Genomic DNA, 19,471 nt, shown 5'->3' on the forward strand with positions numbered 1-19,471 from the left:
AGTTGGTAGTTCATCAATGGTGTTGTTTTAATTTCTTGGTTTGGCAATGTGATTCCATTTTCTTTGCATGGTTGAAAAGGAATAAAAAAAAACTACATTTATTTTGCATATAATTCAAGTTACATTCTTATCGGAAAAATATATTTTTTTTGTTTCAATTTAGTTGTGACACTTTTAAAATCATGGACTCCTAGGCAATTTTTGGAAAGGAGAGAGATAGAGAAAGAAAATAAAAGAGTCTCATGTGATAGGAGAGAGATAAAGAGAAGTTATTGCTCAAAATGAAATTGAAATTTCCTGAAATAAAAAGTGTCACAACTAAATTGAAACGGAGGAATTATATAAATTCAACCTACATTACACGATTAGACTTCCGGTTAGAAGCCTCGTCTACCTAAGATTATTTTTTCCTCTTCATTTTTTTGGAGTGTTGTCTTGAACAAAATTAGGACGAATATTCACCAACGTTGAGTTGGGATAAGGAGGACTGGAGGAGTACATAGTAAATCTGAATTTCGTAGCACAATTACTCTTGCTAAATTATTGTAACAAGTTCTGAGTAGAAGGAAGAATGACAAAGGAAAGACAAACATAACTTTGTTCTCATTAACTATGTTAAGAAGATTATAATTACACACTCAAACCATGGAAGATTACTCCAGCCTTCCATTTTGTAGTTTTACAAGAAGTACAAAGTTTTTTATACATTGGTATTGATTAGAAAAGTCACGCTGGAAAAATCAAGGGGGTTTAAACTGTAAAAGAAATACATCAGGCTCTCAAGCTCCACGTAGAAAGTGAACGATTTTACGTCACTAGAAATAAACCTGGCTCAAACTCTGTTGTTTCATCAGTTGTTGCCGTGTACAGTGTACTGAGTCGTGATTAGCACCTTACCAACTAAAACTGATTGACTCAAAATGCAAGTTCTCTACCAAACCTGATCCACATATGGCTGCAACTTCGTGTCGCAGCCCAGCAGGACCGCTAACAAGTACCCCAACACTCGATCCCTTACAATCGAACAACAATTCTGCAAAGGAAAACGAGATTTGTTTCAATATATATATTTGTTTCAACGGGTATTTTCAAAATATCAACTTTAGTTAAAGCTATTAGTGTTCAAAAATGTGCGTTGAAAACAGTGAAAGTCAAAGTGTTGCATTTCTAGGAAAAGCATGGAGTCAAAAGTTTGGTGGTAGGATAAGACATGAGGGTTAGTACTATAAATAATGTGCACTATCAAAGTTGGCTTACTCTTGAGATCAGGCCTTCCACCATAGTGAACTTCTGTGGACTCAAGAATAGACTGATGAGGGAGACTTTCAAGCTCTCTATCAGCATTATAGAACCTTGATTCTGGTGTCGCTTGCGGTGTGATCCCTTCCATGCTCATAATCTGCTTAGTTTCCATGGCATTCCTTTTCTTATTCCACAAAAATGCACCACTAGCTGCCACCATCATACAACCACATAGGATCAAGACATAATAGATTGTTTTTGCGGCTTGAGGATAGATTTTATTTGTGTTATGATCAATAGGGTAAATGTAGTATTTTGTAAGTAAGCCAATGAAGATTAGGAATCCAATGAAGGATGACGCGATTATGGCACCAAGCCAAAGCCAACCATTATTGCCTAGGCTAGGTGAGATGGGTGAATCAGTTGCATTCGGCTTGAACCATATGGTTCGCGGTTGTGTTAGGTAGTCTTCGGTTTGTTCTTTCTCTTTTGTTACATAGGCCTTGATTTGTAGGTTAAGGTTAGAAAGATCAGAAGTGGTGCCAGAGAGTGGAAGGAGGAGATTTAACATGGAGAGATTTGAGGATTTCTTAAATGAGGAAATAAGGAGAATTTTCGGGGTTTGACATTTCATAGTGGTGCTAGCATAGAGAAGCTCTTGGATAATAGAGAAGAATGGTGTTATTCCACTGCCTCCACTCACCAATACAAGTGTATCATGCCTGTTATCACAAATATAATCAAAATTAACATAAGATCAACTGATGAAAACAGATTGTTAATGAATGAAGTCTTAGTTTTTTTGGAAAAACTAACATAGATTAGATTATACTTCATCAAACAAATATACACTGAACTAAGAAAATGTACAATATAGACTATGAACTGTTGCACAAATATAGATTTAGCGATATCAGACTTGGAAATCTAGGCATTCATATCAAGAACTTTCTAATGATATTCAGGTGCAAAATTCACATAGAAATATCAATTCTTTTTCATTCCTTACAATGCTTATTATGCCAGGAATTTCAATGTGATCATTTTTGTCTATCACGCCCCCTCACACACTGGCGCTAAATATTCCACTGAGAAAGGAGGGGTGGATGAGATTCGAACCCGTGACCTTTTTGTCATGGTGGCTCTTGATACCATGTCAAAGGACCAACTCAAGAAAAAGCTTAAGCTAATGGTTGAGGCCCCAGGAATAGATTTATACTCTATCAGTTCACTATTCTTTTCTGTACATTTCCTTAGCTCAATCTATAATTATATGATGATCTACACAGTTCAGTCTACTTTGTTTTTAAGGTGAAAAGTGAAGACAACAGAGCATATATCCTGAAACTGTAAAACAGTATGATAGCTTTACCTTAGAAAATGGTTATTGGCAGGTCCATAAGGTCCTTCAACTGAGACTTGAAGACGATCAATAGACGAAGACGAAACCATTTGATAAAGTTTCCTAGTCCAACTTCCTTCAACCTTAATCACAACACTAACCTTATCTTCCTCCAAGTTACTACTAGAAGTAACAGTAAAAGGGTGCCATTGTAGCTTGGAAATGCTTGGAACATTGACAAACATTATGCTTGTAGGATTATAACTCAAACTCGAGTTTTTGGCGAAGTTAAGCTCAAGTGCTTCACAAGACAAGACTCTAGCAGAGAGCAAACGAACACGTTGGCTCGATTGGAGGAATCGCAAGTAACGATCGATCATGAAGAGGTAGAAGCCAGGAAGCATGAAGAATGCATAGCCAATTCCCACATGGAAGAAGAAGAATACAATGAAGAGAATGTATAGGTAGTGAGTGTAAAAGAAGACTTCAAAAAACTTTCTTCTGATGCCAGGGTATGTTGCTGCCCATAAGATTAGTCCAAAGAATAAGGATATTTCTCCTGCTACATTAGATACTCCTGTTTTATCCCAATTTAGTGCCTGCATAAGTTTTAAAATGTTGTTTTAGATCATACATTACTATTAAGTTTGCTATACTTTATGTAGTTCAAAATAGAACAACTATTTTATCATGTTTTTCCTTGAAGAAAATTGATATGCAAAACTAGATTTCATCTACAAAGTTGGTTGAACTTTCAAGCAATGATGTTATGGTAGTTTCTTACTTTTTATTCAAGTTGGCTTATAATTAAAGCTAGCATATGGGTAAAGAAATTGTGTTTTTTTGTAACTTTGTGCGAACTTTGGATTCAAATAGATATTAAATTTTCGTAAAATATGAAGTTATTCAATTGTTTGAATTACATGAAAATTCTTTAACTCTATTAATAATATCGATAGAAAAATATATGTCTCAATTAAAAAGTTAACATTCTACGTTTTCCTAATTCCTACGTTGTTATCAAAAGTTGGAACAAACACGCAGTGAGACAACCATATCTACCTACCTATTAGGCTATTTTCCATGCACTTCTTTTCTTCTTCGAACTTTAAATCCTATCTTTATGTTTAATTCTATGTTGAGATGGAATAAATATTATACATGGATTAAATGGGCCATTACCATAACATCTTATTAGGTCTAATATTTTCATACTAAGTTTATGTTGGATTAAGGTTCTATTGTCATGCTCATGTCATGTCTACTTGTAAGTTGTAATCTAACAACCATCACAATGTAACCAAGTACTTGAGGCTTTTTTTGGTTTCTTGTTAAGAACAAAGGAAAACAGGAATTTCTATCCAAAGATAATTGCTAAAATGATAGAAAATGTTAAAAAATTAAAAAAAATTCACCGGCCCATGTGATGGGAAAATATGGACCACAAAATATGTTATTGACATCATATAAAATACATATAAAAATAAAGGGCCCACAATGGCACTCCTAATAGTCCAAGAAAGATGGAGTGTGGTCTTTAAAAGCCCACCACTAAAAATGCATTATCTTTTTTGGGCCGATTTTATGTTGATGCTCCACTAAGTTTAGGTTGTTGGACTTTTGCCTAAGATTATGATTTGTACATGATTCTCATCATTACTATTTTGGCAGTCTTAAGTTCTTCACTTGTCCCAATCAAAAGAAAGAAACAAAGTTCATCACTTGTTGAATGAATCTAATCTAAGGTATCCAAATTTTACCAATACCATACACGTTCACAATATACTGCCTTAGAGGTCCTACCATTAATGAAATTTTGACCTAGTTCATGTACCTGTACTTTTGAGTTTCTACAGGGATGCATGATGAAGGTGGTACAGTTAAACGATTACGAAGGTTGATCATGGTCTTGTTCGTCAATTGGTTATTGATTGTCGTCTAATTTAGTTGATTTATATGACGTGTTGGTAATATTATTGGTTGTATGTATTGACTGTTTAAGTATGTTAGCTCTAGTAATATATTAGTATAACTTTTTGTGAATAGACTTGGTAAATTTAGTTTTATATATCGGCTGAAAACGTGAAACATTCATTATTGTAACTTATAAGTGTTAATATACGCGTAATAATTATACTTCGACTAAAATGAATATAGTGTAAAAATTACCTCGGAAATTTCACCGGCGACAGCCCAAAGAGGGATGTAGCCAAGGCCATGAGCAGTAAAAAGTGCCATGGTCAAGTGGCCAAGCCAAATGTGATATTTAATGCTTCCTTCTGAGGTTAACCCTAGTAATGGCAATATTGACGATCCACGAGTTACCGGGTAGAATAACAATGACAAGCATATGTTACCGGTCAACCCTAACCTAAATACGGTTGCTTCCCACTTATACAACCATCTGCAATGTATATATATGTACACACATATTATATAGTACTCTTTTGAAAATAAACATAAACACTTAAAAAACCTAGATGTTTAATATTGAGATTTTAAGAGTATATCAATTTTATGATGATAAACCTTTTTAAGGGTTTTGAATCCTTAGTTTAAGAAATACTCTTCTATATTCAAACATGCGTGTATATGCTTCATATTACAAAAGAAAAACCCATAAAGAGGTAAGTATAGTTAGTTCGATAATACTGGCAGATTTTAATTTTTTAACAACTTTTCAAAAAAATTTAGTATTTTGGCCCGTACGATGTCTGGAGTAGTTACAATTATCAAAAATATTATTTTTATAATTGATTTTATTAGCTCTACATAATTGTCTATCTAGTGCAAAATTACGAAATAGACGTTATGACATATTATTTTTTAAAAAAAGAATTTCTAAATAATTACGGATAAATATAACAATTTCATAGGAATTGGGGATAAAGATAACTACTATTTCAATGAAATTGAGGTAAGCGAATGTTATTACCTTAATTAAAATGCCAGAGATAAAAAATATTGTCTATGTCTTTATAGTTACATATAATTATAAGATTTATTCTATTTTACTTTGAAACGGTAAATATTGAAATTGTAGTAAATTAAAGGTTAAACTTTTACATTTATTTCCAAAAACCATGAATTCAATTCCTAATATAAAATCATAAACACGTGGCACATCCGTTCGACAAATTTAAGATAGTTATATTTATACTAACCATTTTTAATAACTAGTTGTATATATTAATCATCTTTAATAAAGATACTCATCATAACCTAATGGTGATCTCCTTTATGTATTTATATTTAACCAAAGAAAGAAAAAGTTGATTAATGATGAGTATATGATTTACCTTCCACCACCATAACCTTGGACCTTAATTTTAGAATAACCAACATGCAAGTACACAGTCAATGACCAAGCGAGAAAGGCGATGAACATCATAAGAAATGACAATTCTATCCCTGAGACTATCCCCAACGGTCCTTTCACCAGCACTGGCCTTCTCCATGTCGCTAACCACCTTGTAGTACTACTTTTCTCTTCTTTCCTGTTCAAATTAATCACCATCACTTACTAAATACACATTATTTATATTAAGATACATACATTCGTAATTTCTTTTTCTAATTTAAATGAATCAGTTCAAAACCAAAAACAAGAAAACATACGGATTACGGATTATCCTAAATTTTAGGTATAAACATTATCGTTTCTCGTAATTTACCCCTCCATATACCACCTTTGTTTTTTTTTACATTATTTTAATACACTCATTAAAAAGTCATTTATTACAAATAAAAAAAATAGATGGAGTATTTCAATTATAAAACAATTTTTGATTATATAATCTCATTAATATATAAGAAAACGTTATATAAAAAATTTGTTTTGGATGTACATAAGTAGTTTTCACAAAGTTACAAATACATAACTAAAAGTTACTAATGGCAAGAGTTTATATTGAAAACTGTGGAAAAACAACCTAGAAGAACATTAAGGAACGGAGAGTCTAATTGTTCACATTTCCCATATCGATAGTACTACTAGCACACAAGTACGTACTTTGTAATTTGTATATACTACACATTTCCTTAAGTACAAGTATGTTTTCACTATCATTTCTAGCTAGGTTGCACATAGATGTATACGAGTACAGGTGTAGATTCGGGTATGGGACAGAAAATGACAAGATTTTGAAATTTTAGGAAAGGGTACGCGTACCCATACAGGATACGTATCGTATCGGGTGCGGGTACGAGTATGTGACTTAGAAGAAATACCCATGCTATATAGATTTCTAGTATATTTTACTTCCAAGTGACAAGGAAATGATAGTGAAAACATAACAACAATATCTTACCTTCTTAGTTCATAATCAGGACACTTTTTTCCTAAATGGAGGTACACGGATCCTAGAACAGCAATGAAGAGAACAGGAAATGTGAAAATCAACAACGGTAGACCTGCAAAATACAAAACTTGGTTAAATCAATTAAATCCTTCATAACAAACTTATGCATGCAACATAAAAGTATGTAAATGTAATGTAACATAGGAAGGGAGCTAGCTAGCTCAGGGCTCTAGGACGGTCTGCCAAGCTACTCGATTTTCGAGCATGAGGTCAGGTGGTCGAATCTTACCAAATTAGAACACTACGAAAATATATCTCACTTAAGGAGTTAAATTACATGAACAACAAAAAAAAATGTAACGTTTAGTGATAATATGTACCTTGAGTACCAAAATAAGTGGAGCTTAAGTTAGCTGTTAATTTTGTCTTCCAATTAGTTTTGTACATATTAGTGGGCATAATAAACCACATGAATAAGTACCCCAACATTACCACCATCACTACCACCTTTATCACTTTCTTAACTTCTTTTACTTCTCCTCCTCCTCCTCCGCCGCCGTGCCGCGGTGGCGCTTCTCTCTCTGCACTTGCGTCCATTTTTCACTCTTCAACCTTACTCTCTTTAAGATTTTCTTCTCTTTTTTTTTTTTTTCTTTTAGATTTTCTCTACTTGTGTAGTTGTGTGTGCTAAAACGTAGGGTAGAAGATCCACTTATATAGGATGAGAGGACGAGGGAAGATTGAGATACGGTGTAATACTTTAATTCAGTTGAAACATTCTCTTTTTTGAATAAAATACTTGTAATAGTTAATAGTTTACGTTGGATTATTTTTTCTGCTTTCAATAATTTTGAAATAAAATTGTTTTTAGCTAACGGTATTCAGATAATTAATACTAATATGATTAGTTTTAAAGTTATATTATAACATACTTCATTCATTTTTAAATACATGCAACATTAGTATAGTAACCATTACTCGTCTACCAACCTTGTCACATATTCTCTTACAAATATATAAGAAAAAATATAATTAAATGTGACTTTATTTAATTAGTATTAATGCATATACTTTCATAATATTAACCTTTTATAATTTTACTTGAAAATAACATATAAAAAGAAAATGTTGAATGTATTCAGAAAAAGGACGAACTAGTATATTAAATGGCTTTTATAATTTCATCAGGTTTTAATTCAGTTGTATGGTCTCATGTTATAAGAGATGGGAATTGTGTCGCCCATCATCTTGCTAAATTAGTGCCTTTTGGTGTTGAACAAGTATGGGAGAACCACTGTCCTCAAGAGGTTTCCCCCTATGTACTCTCGGACTTTTAGTCCCTTGATTAATGCACTATTTAGCGTTTCCCCTCAAAAAAAAAAAAAATGGTTGTTATAATTTCTAAATATATAAATAATAGAAAACTCACAATAATTCCGAATAATTTCTTTTATCTAATTTTTTTTTTCCACTTACATCTTTTAGGGGGGACGTTGAGAGTGAAGTGGGAATAGTGTATGGCGTATGCTAGATTGAAAAGCATGCTTCATGTATCAAGACATTCCTTATATGTAAGCTTCAAGCTTACGTGGTAGAATTTAAGAGGCATAGTTTTGACATTCTCTTTGAGTCAACACTTTCATACTAATTGAATTTTGTTTGGTGGGCTTTTAATTTCCCACTAGGAAACTAAATAAGAAAAAGAAAGTGCTCCTTTCTATTTCATTATCTGATCTCATATCGTAGATTAGCAAGCAATCTAAAAGTGCAAGAACCATGCGGTCATGCGGCCATTATTTTTGGGTGAGATATGACCTTAGGGCTTAGCTAGTGCTAGTGTACCTCTTCAATTTGCATGAGTTTGTGTTACTCTATTTCATATGGTGAAACTGATTGCAAGAGTTAACTACAACTTTTTAATGGTTATTACACTTACACTTTTTACGTATATTAATGTAAAACTTTGACGATATATATCTATAGTTTTAAATTTGTAAAAATTATAAAAAGTACATATTAATAAAATTACATAATAAGACAAATCTAACAAGATCTCTCACATGACTATATTTTTATTCAGGTATAAATTACAAACGAAGGTCAAAATGCAATTTGTAAATAGTGTAAAATGTTAAAGTGTAACAATTAAAATGAAACGGGGGAGTATACTTCTATTTCATTTGGCGAACCTGATTGAAAGAGTTAACTATAACTTTGACGGCCCGTTTGGTAGTCGTTAATAAATTGCGGTAATGGGAATGAATTTTAAGTATAGTTTTATTAGGGAAGCACCCTTAAAATCTCCATGGGGAGGCATATTTTCTCCATGGACAAGCAATCTCACCCCTAAACTTGTATTTTTGCCTCCAAGAGGAAGCAATTTTCATTACCACTCATTACCACCTAACAAGGTGGTATTGGATGGAAATGAAAATTCAAGAAGGAAAGTAGACACTTTAGAATAAATTAGCATTACCATGGGAATGGACAATGATATTTTTCACAAATTTACACACAAATTCATTCCCATTACCACCATTTATGACCAACTACCAAACGGGCCGTGAAAGTTGCTGGTTGAATGTATGTTTGTATAGCCATGTTTGGTTTTTCTTTTGGTACTGACTAGTAAACTATATGAATTGGTTCGTTGATTGACATCATTATGGTTTTACATCAAAGATCAAATATTCATAAACAACAAGCTGAATCATATCCGAAACTACAATTATTCAATTGTCCTTCATATAGACATGCATAAATTCTTAATATAATGAACCAATAGTATGATATAAAACATCTAGAAGTGTCAATTCTCATATACAACGACAAAAATACTTTTGTCGGAGGGAAGTTTTAATTTATTCGATTAATTGATAATTTTTTGTTGAATTTTTTGTTGTAGTATGTTGTGGTTTATTATGACTTGTAATTAATGAATTAATTTTAGTTTTAAACTAAATGATATTATGTCATAATATAGTACTTATATTAAGAAAAGGTAGTTGAAGTTCAAACTGTATATATTTTTCTGCGAATAATAGTTATCCTAGTTTATGATAGTTAACTAAATATATATATATATATATATATATATATAGGGTAAGGATCCGCTGAAAACCACTCTTAGGCTGAAAACTGAAAACAAAGTAACTTTTAACCCCTTAGGGGTAACTTTTAACACTTTTAGGGTAACTTTTGTCAGTTTTGGGGTAACTTTATTATATTAAGGATAGTTCTATGTATTTCAAGGGTAACTTTATTTATTATAAGAGTAACTATTACCACTTTTAAGGTAACTTTTTACCTTGAAATATATGTTAGTGAGAGGGGGGTAACAAATAGCTTTAAAACAGCAACTAATCACAATACTTTGACAACTAATAACAACACTTTGTATGAATTTCGCCAAATATATGTTAGTGAGAGGGGTAACAAATAGCTTTAAAACAGCAACTAATAACAATACTTTGGCAACTAAATCACCTACAACTTCCCATTTTCATCACTCTCAGTTTGCATTCTTCGATTTCGCTGTTTCCGAACTACGATTTTTTCTTCGCTGTAATTGTCTTCGCTTTCAACTGTCGATCTTGCGGTCTTCGAACTATTGTTGTGTTGTGGTTGTCTTTCATTATCGATTAAAGAAGTTGCAATGAGGTAACTATAATATAACTTCGTTGTAATTCAGGCTTATTGTTTTTGCAGTTGACAAATTAGGGTTTCATACCGTTACAGTCGGTATTACTTCTGCATACATGTACACAATCTGGAGATTCTTTGCATAATTGAACGAAAAATGAAGATCTCTTCGCAATTTCAATCGAAAATTACTAGATTCAAAATTTCAGTTGAAGATCTGAAAATGATGAACAAAATGAGCTCAAAATTTTAATAAAATTAACAATTACTCATCAAATCACATAACTCTCAAACCAGAAAACAGAGAAATTTAAAATTATTCAACCTCATCAATCAATAATCAAAACAGAGATATTTCTTCATTTGAGGAAACGAGAATTCCGTCGAGGCCATGAACGGCGACGTTAACGGCGGCGAGCTGCCATTCCAACTCCACCAATCCCCGCAACTCCAACACAAACCCTACTCGCCACAATTCTCGACGCATTCGAAACAACAACATCCGCGAACAAAACTATAGCAAACTCGTCGGAACTCAGCGTTCCTTTCGCCGGAGAACTCTTTCGAAGTGATTGATACGCACCGTCGACTTGCGCGCGTGAGGGCGGTGAGGGACGCCACGTTTTGAGGATAGGGGAGGAGAGAGAATTTCGGAGGGAGGTGTGGAGGCGGATGGAAGCGTCGGAGAGTTGGTAGGCGAAAATGTTGTTGTGGGAAGTTTGTTGAGTTAGGGATTGGAGACCGGAAAAGATGGTGTTGCAGGAAGAGGTGAAGTCAGTGAAATGCTGTAGAGAAAAGAGAAGGAGGAGAGAGAGAGGAGAGAAGGGGAGGAGCGACGTTTCAACTGTTTACCTATAAGAATAGATCGCGTCCGTTAAATGTAATCCAATGGTTAGGATTGTCTGTTTTCAGTTTTTAGATTAAGAGGTGGTTTTCACAAGATCCTATTCCTATATATATATATATATATATATATATATATATATATATATTATATATATATATATATATATATATATATATGAAATCCAGAGATGCTTGGCACTGGACAGTAACCACTGGGATAATTAGAGTAGTAAACAGCGATTTCTAAATTAGGGCATTCATTAAATATGATTTGACTTTTTATGCCGAGATACTCTCTAATTTTGGTAAAACATATCTTATGCTTGATATCAAAAAGTGGCGCAAATTTATGTTTGACTTTTAACTATTATTCTATTGATACATTTAATCTAATAGTTATTGGTGAGATTAGTGGCTCCATTTACTTAGATGAGGGAATGTTGTGAATTGTTGTAATCGTGTGTCTTCTTGTGTCAATTTCGTTTTTATGCGTGGTGGACCATAGTTTGATGTGTGTCGTCTTGTGCCTTTTAAACTTTCTTAAAAAAATTAAAATTAGATTTTTAATTTCTCTCCCAAATAAATTATTGTAAACAGTGTATTAACTATCTAAATTTAGAAGACTATCTAAGCTTACTATTTATGTATCATTTTTGAGGTTTTTGTGTTGCTCTTGTGTTATTGTCAACTAAGTAACAAGTTTACATATTTAATTTGTACTTTTCATGAAGTTCACCTTCATGTATATGTGGTAATTTTTCATTATCAACCAAACAATTATACATAAAAACGAATGTTTTAATTAAATCAAGCACTTTATATTAATCTTGAAAAAAGGAGAATTTTTTTTTTCATTTTTCTCAACTTTATATGTGCCAAACGACCAACTGCCAATATCTAAACTTGTGTGATGTGTCGGTGCAAGCGTTCAAAATTTAGAAATAAATATTAGGTGATGCATAAAATGATATCACAATAAGAACAACACAATTTTATAAAAATCGTCCTTTTGGACTCCATAACGTGGGGGCTCAAAACCACATCATTAATTAGAAGCGGAAGAACTTCGTGATGTCGGATTGAAACCACATCATTAGAACGTAAAATTATCAGTTTCTGTTAAGTTGTTATTTAAGGGTGTGTTCCTTATACCTCAAAAATAAGTTTCAGGTTTAATAAATTCAAATAAATTTAGGAGGTTTGAATTCGCTCCGAGAAGTTCTAAAAACTTATAAAATAAAATTCAATAAATTCCAATAAATTTATACAAGTCAAAATAAATTTAAGACCAATAAAGTATAGCGAATACACCTTCAGAAACACTAGTTTAATGAATTTTTATACTAATCTATTTTATCTTATTATGGAGTAAGTATATGTCAGCTTGGTAAACTTTACATTCTGTGAGGTATTTTTCTTTATGAAATATTTATGATTATTGAACTTAATTGATTACCTTATACTGCTTCTGTTACAAAATAATTGACACACTTCTCCATGCACACTAGGTAACTATGTGCTTTCTTGTGATGAGGGTTTCCAAACATAAGAAAGTGACTTTGAAGGAAATTTCGTAATATTACCCGAAATAGATTTACGTGAAAAGCTACCTTCATTTTTCCCAAAATTTTGTGACTCGTGCGGTCGTGCAACTAACTTTGAATGAAAGTTCGCAACATCTATACTATATATTAAAAGGCGTACCTATCAAAGGAACGGTGACATGTGGCATTATTCACTATATATGCGCCACATAACTTCACCACGTCATCTTATGTGCCATGTAGATCGTTACATAACGTTACAAAATAAATATTGCTTTTACTAGATTTGAACATGTGACCTCTTGCAAAGAGAAGATTGTCCTTACCATCTCAACCAACTTTTTTTAGTGCTTCATAAATCCACATAATGTTATTTATTCATTGCAAACATAAAGTAAATTAAATGTTAGATTCTTTTTAAAATTAATTTTTACAAAAATGTTAAAAATACATATCAATTGTGAAGAATAAAAAAAAGTAACACCGGAGCAACGCCCGGGTCAAACCACTAGTTTCTAAGAGTATAACTTGTTACAGACTCAATATAAGGCACAATTAATGCTTCATTGTCTAATAACAAATTCATTTATCATGAATTTTGAATTTGCACTTAAACAGCAAAAGCATGGCTATTGTTGTGCCTACAAATGGTGGCGGCAAGTGTCTGAGAGGCAGCCGAACGGATCGATGACTTGGCGTGCGCTGTGAAGAGTCCACCAGCCAACGGCCAACGGACTCTCACTCTGAACCATTTCCACAAGACATGGTCATATTTTGGGTTAATCAACCGGCTAAATGAAAGTTGAATAACATATGCAAGGCATGGATAAATGCCTTGCAAAACAAGACAGAAAACTGAAACAGAAGATATTCTGCTCAACTTACTCAACACTCAGCAGCTAAGAGAATTACCTGATAGTCAATTGAACGATGCAAAGCGTAAAAGCTAGCTAATATCTCTGTCTCAATATTCTACTGATCTTAGACTCCGTTTGGTTGGATATAATACATTTTCGATAAGGGAAAAACACAATTGTAGACATCATAGAGGAAAATGCGGCATTCCTTCCGTGATAGCAATCACTTTCAAGTTACCAACGAATCCATCGTGTCAGCTTTAAACTGATACACTATACTCCCTCACAAACTCAGATTTTGTCAAAATGGATTGCTGGAAAACAAGATCTCCTGTAGTTAACTAAAGTAGCTAAATATGTCCTGTAACAAGCCGTTTTGTGGGAATAAATTGTAAGCAACACTATTTCCTTCCTGTATGTACATGAACTATGAAGTGAACAATAAACGAGCAAATATGCATAAATCTTATGCCTTCCATCAAACTAGCCAGTGCCCAGTAGTATGTTAAGTACTATTTCAAAATGAAGATATCTGGAAAGTTTCGACAGCTCGAGTGTTCACAGTACTCATTAACAAGCAACCAACTTTATATTTAACCAGCCAGAGCAGAACTTCTCACAAAATTCAAATTATTTACTTTTCATATATGATGCTTCCACAATTTAGCAACATCTATATGACAGTCAAAAAAAACTGGAACAACATTACCTTATACTCTCAGATTTTTGATTAATAATTCATTATTACCTTTGCTATGAGATAAAACACGCTAGCGGGGGTATGCTCACTTTGAAATGATAATCAAACAACAGAAAATAAGGGAACTAATAATGATCCTTGATCTTCAATTTCCAGGTAAACTACATAGATGAACATCATTTTCAATATGAAGACAATGCTCATCCTCTGAGAATGAAGAGAGGGAGAGTTCTTTCTTTCCAAAGAACGACGACAACACAACAGCAGAGGCTTGCCCAGATGCAAAAAAAGAACTCATAGCAATCACACCAAACCGAAAAATTAATAAAACCATATCCATTACACTTGGTTTTCATTTCTATATGCCTTCACCATATATTACAATCAAACAACAAAATCAAACCTTAGAAGAAATGTGTGTTAACATTATTATATCAACAAAGAATAAATATATCTACTCGGAAAACCTTCACAGATACAAGTTACTTACATAGCTGAAAGAGACTTCCTCCAAGAATTCAAGCCCTTTCACATCTAGCAGTGCCTAACTCAAAGTTCTCCGAGGTCCCATTTTATACCACAAAAAAGACCGAGACTTGCCAAATTAAAAACTTAGCAACATAAATTTGAGCTTGGAGACAATTCTGGTTCAGAAAATTACTAATAGCTCGACTTTAAACTAACTTCAGAAACATCCACGGGCAATGGGGACCATGCCACAGAATCACGCGCACCCATTAATCTTTTACGCAAGACCATAGATGCAGCAACCAACAACCCTACAGCAGCAACAAGGGGAACTAGAAAACCACCAGTTCTTCCCCTACATTCTTTCATGATTGATCTAACAGATACCATTCCATCAAGACTATCCATTGAGTTGCTCATTTTAAAGACTTCTATACCATTGAGTAATGCATCAACCCCTGAAGATGAGCTCGAATTCGAAGGCCCTATACTAACTGTAATAACCCCATTTTCTCCACTGACCACGAAATCAGCGTAGTAAGGGGAGGCTAAACTATTTGTAATCGTCGATAGATCCAAATCTTCAATAGCCATACGCCCATTAACACGCACATTGAAGTATAATGATCCCAGCAACACAGAACTAGCAATATCACAAAAATGAAACCTCACTAGATACTTGTACCCATCAACAATGGGGAAACCCCATGTCAATTCATACTTAGCAACACCAGAATTCGAAGCACTAATAACCCTTGCACTATTATAAACATTATCAGGAGCAACCTCACGGCTAGCTCCACCCATTCGATACTTAATTCTACCACTAAAATGAACTTTCTTAGACTCTTGATTTGATTCTAAAAACCCATCATCAGTAACCCATGTTCTCCACAAAGAATCATTAAAAGGGGTCACTTTAACACCTCCAACATTAACCCTAAACATAGTTTCATATGCATTTTTAGAAATTCCATCAATTTTAACCACCCCATTAGAATCAATAACCTGGGCAATGTCTGAAATCAAGTCTTTTGGAGCAGAAATAACTTCTATTGCATTAATGAAACCAAATTTCGATTTCTTCGAAGGTTTAAACGAAATTTCAAGCTTATCACTATCAACCCACAAAATATACTCCTTAATTTCAATTGTTTTCATAGTCAACCCACTAAAATCATTCAACAACAAATACCCATCAGCTAAAACATGAAATTGAGCATCAGAAAGATCGAATTTTGAGGAATCAAAGCGGTGAAAATGAAGACGTACCAAATGAGCACCTTTCTCTTTGATCTTAAAAGTATACTTTGAATGTTTTTTGAAGATTCTTGCCGAGTTGTAAAGCGGGTCAGATGTGTCCGAGTCACTGAGTGAAATCGTCCGAGATGCAGATAGACAAACTGAGTCAGAAAGCGACGATTCGTCGCCGGAAAACTTGCGCTTATCGGAGTCAACGGTGAGAGGAGATGTTGAACCACAATTGATTAGATAATGGTCGGTGGGAGTGAAAGAAGAAGAAACTTGTGAAGAGAGGAGGAGGACAAGAGAGAGGAGAGAGAAAATGGTGAAGTTTGGGGGATTCCCCATGGTAGAGAGACAGGAAACAGAGACCAAGTCAGAGAGATAGAGAGATTTGTGAAGGAAATTGTTGAAGAGCAAATGTTTCAGAAAACACGGATCTGGTAGCGGGAGAAAAAGGAAGGAATTTGGGGGTGAAATGGAGGTTTGTACTTTGAAGATTAGTTTAAGGAAATTGTGTTAGGTTGGTTTTTACGCGTCCGACAGACAGGCTGACAGCTACTGAGTTATGTTATGAACTTATGGCTGGACTGGTGGAATCGAGTCCGGATCCTCTAGAATTTTAGTGAAACGCTGGAATTTGGATAGAGCTTTGGAGCCGGTGGACAACAATTAACCTGGTCTAATCACTGTTAGTATCTAACTAAAACAAAAGTAAAATTAGCTTGCAACAAGATTTGAACTTGTGACCTCTTGCTATTATAACATGATACAATTATCTTCTCAACCAACTTTTATTGTTTATTCATACTTTAAGTATCCACAATAAAAATTCAAATTACCATTTAGGAAAGACATAATACAATAAAAAGTCACCAAAGAATCAACCATCTTGGTAATAATAAACCTGGGGGCCATCACTTTGCATTATGAGAAAAGAAAACTTCACTTATAGAACTACAGAAGTGGAAGTAGGGATGTGTAAATCAATAAATATTAAAAAAATCTAAAAATCTATTTAGCATGAAAACTCTCATGAAGATCATGTTTCCCATTTCTGAAACTCGAGAGGACAAAATTTATTCGAAAGACCAGCGAGTTTCCTACCTCAATGATCTTCAGTCACAAAATGATATTTTTCCAACTAAAAATCTCTTAGCTAACTCTATAGTCTATGCCCTATTATATACATATTTTTTCAGTAATAAACAAAATTACAACATTTTTTTAATGCAACAATGGTTATTTAATCCTAAATTTTGGATTTCACCAGAAATGATCAAATAGGCTGTTTAGAGATTTTTTCGATGCAACACAAATGTGCCAAGCACCCGCGCAATGTTACAAGTCACATTGGCTTTCCTAGAAATGTTTCGGGAGAAAATATGGCTAGGCCCGGAGAAGTCCATAAATGTTCCAAAAATAGCAATAATTGAAGGTTATTATACACGCTTTTGGACTTTCCCGGAGCTTGAGCTCCTAACGCCACGGGATGCCTCCAAGGGACATGGGAGGTCATTGGAAAGGAGTCATGTGGCTTGTAACGAATATGTGGATGCCTTTACGTTCATTTTGAGAAAAATTTTAGATTTTACGAGAAATGAACAAATGGGACGTTTAAAGGCTTTTCGAGGCAACACTAATGGTGTCAAGCACCCGCGCAACGTTACAAGTCATGTCAGCAATCCTAGGAATGTTTCGGGATAAAATATGACCAGGCCTAAAGAAGTAAAAAAATGTCTCATAAACAGCCAAAATTCAAGGTTATAATACACGCTTTCAGACTTTTCCAGGGCCCAAGCTCCGAACGCCGCAGGATGACTCTTAGAAGCATGGGAGGTCATTAGAAAGGAGTCATGTGTCTTGGAACGAATATGTGGATGCCTTTACGGTAATTTTGAGACAGTTTTAGGTTTCACGAGAAATGAACGTACAAATAGGGTGTTTTAAGGCTTTTCGAGGCAACACTAATGGTGCCAAACACCCGCGCAACGTTACAAGTCACGTCGACACTCATAGGAATGTTTCGGGAGAAAATATGGTCAGGCCTAGAGAAGTCCGAAAATCTCCAAAAAAAAAAAACAACCAAAATTGAAGTTTATAATACGCGCTTTCAGACTTTCTCGGGGTCCAAGCTCCGAATGCAGCAGGATGCCTCCTAGGGACATGGGAGGTCATTGGAAATGAGTCATGTGGCTTGGAACAAATATATGGATGCCTTTACGTTCATTTCGAGGAAATTTTAGGTTTCACGAGAAATGAACAAATGGCATGTTCAGAGGCTTTTCGAGGCAACACTAATGGTGTCAAGCACTCGGACCGGGCAATGTTACAAGTGATGTCGACACTCCTAGGAACGTTTCTGGAGAAAATAATGACCAGACTCAGAGAAATCCAAAAATGTCCCAAACATAGCCAAAATTGAAAGTATAATACGCGCTTTCAGACTTTCCCGGGGACCAAGCTCCGAACGCTACGGGGTGCCTCCTAGGGACATAGGAGGTCATTGGAAAGGAGATAAGTGGCTAAGAATGAATATATGGATGCTTTTACGTTTATTTTTGAGGCAACTTTGGGTTTCACGAGAAATGAAAAAATGCGGTGTTCCTAGTCTTTTCGAGGCAATGCAAATAGTGCCAAGTACCCGCACAACACTACAAGTCACATCAGGTTTCCTAGGAACGTTTAGGGAGAAAATATGACCAAGTCCGAAAATTCTTAAAATGTCCCAAAAATAGCCAAAATTGAAGGTTATAATACACGCTTTTAGACTTTCCTGGTGCCCGAGCTTTGAATGCCATAGGATGCCTCCTTGGGACATGGGAGATCATTGGAAAGGAGTCATATAACTTGGAACAAATATGTGGATCCCTTTATGTTCATTTCATGACAATTATGGATTTCACGAGAAATGAACATATTGGTGTACAGAGGCTTTTCCAGGCAACACAAATGGTGCCAAGCACCCGCGCAACGATACAAGTCACGTCGGCTTTCTAGGGAACTTTTCGGGAGAAAATGTGACCAACCTCGTAGAAATCCAAAAATGTCCCAAAAACAACAAAATTGAAGGTTATTCTACACGCTTTCGGACTTTCCCGGGGACCAAGCTCCGAACGCCACGGGGTGCCTCCTAGGGACATAAGAGATCATTGTAAAGGAGTCAAGTGGCTTGGAATGAATATATGGATGTTTTTACGTTCATTTTGAGACAATTTTGGATTTCACGAGAAATGAACAAATGCGGTGTTCATATGCTTTTCGAGGCAATGCAAATGTTGCTAAGT

At 34.5% G+C, this 19,471-nt stretch overlaps 2 protein-coding genes across 2 annotated transcripts; both read right to left on the reverse strand.

Annotated features, from left to right (window-relative positions):
* Positions 1 to 572: 572 nt before the first annotated feature.
* On the reverse strand, positions 573 to 7,859 carry LOC104887088 (ferric reduction oxidase 2). The gene is made up of 7 exons (XM_010671676.4): positions 7,266 to 7,859; positions 6,895 to 6,997; positions 5,884 to 6,081; positions 4,754 to 4,988; positions 2,615 to 3,183; positions 1,258 to 1,964; positions 573 to 1,033 (listed from the first exon to the last, which is right to left on the reverse strand). The coding sequence occupies exons 1-7, from the start codon at positions 7,480 to 7,482 to the stop codon at positions 894 to 896; spliced, it is 2,169 nt and encodes a 722-aa protein (XP_010669978.1). The 5' UTR covers positions 7,483 to 7,859; the 3' UTR covers positions 573 to 893.
* Positions 7,860 to 15,134: 7,275 nt separating this feature from the next.
* LOC104887083 (probable receptor-like protein kinase At5g24010) lies at positions 15,135 to 16,103 on the reverse strand. Its single transcript, XM_010671670.3, has one exon. It carries the CDS (start codon positions 16,101 to 16,103, stop codon positions 15,135 to 15,137), a length of 969 nt encoding a protein of 322 aa, XP_010669972.2.
* Positions 16,104 to 19,471: the final 3,368 nt, after the last annotated feature.

This window comes from Beta vulgaris, chromosome 1 (assembly GCF_026745355.1).
Source record: "Beta vulgaris subsp. vulgaris cultivar EL10 chromosome 1, EL10.2, whole genome shotgun sequence".
Taxonomy (NCBI): domain Eukaryota; kingdom Viridiplantae; phylum Streptophyta; class Magnoliopsida; order Caryophyllales; family Amaranthaceae; genus Beta; species Beta vulgaris.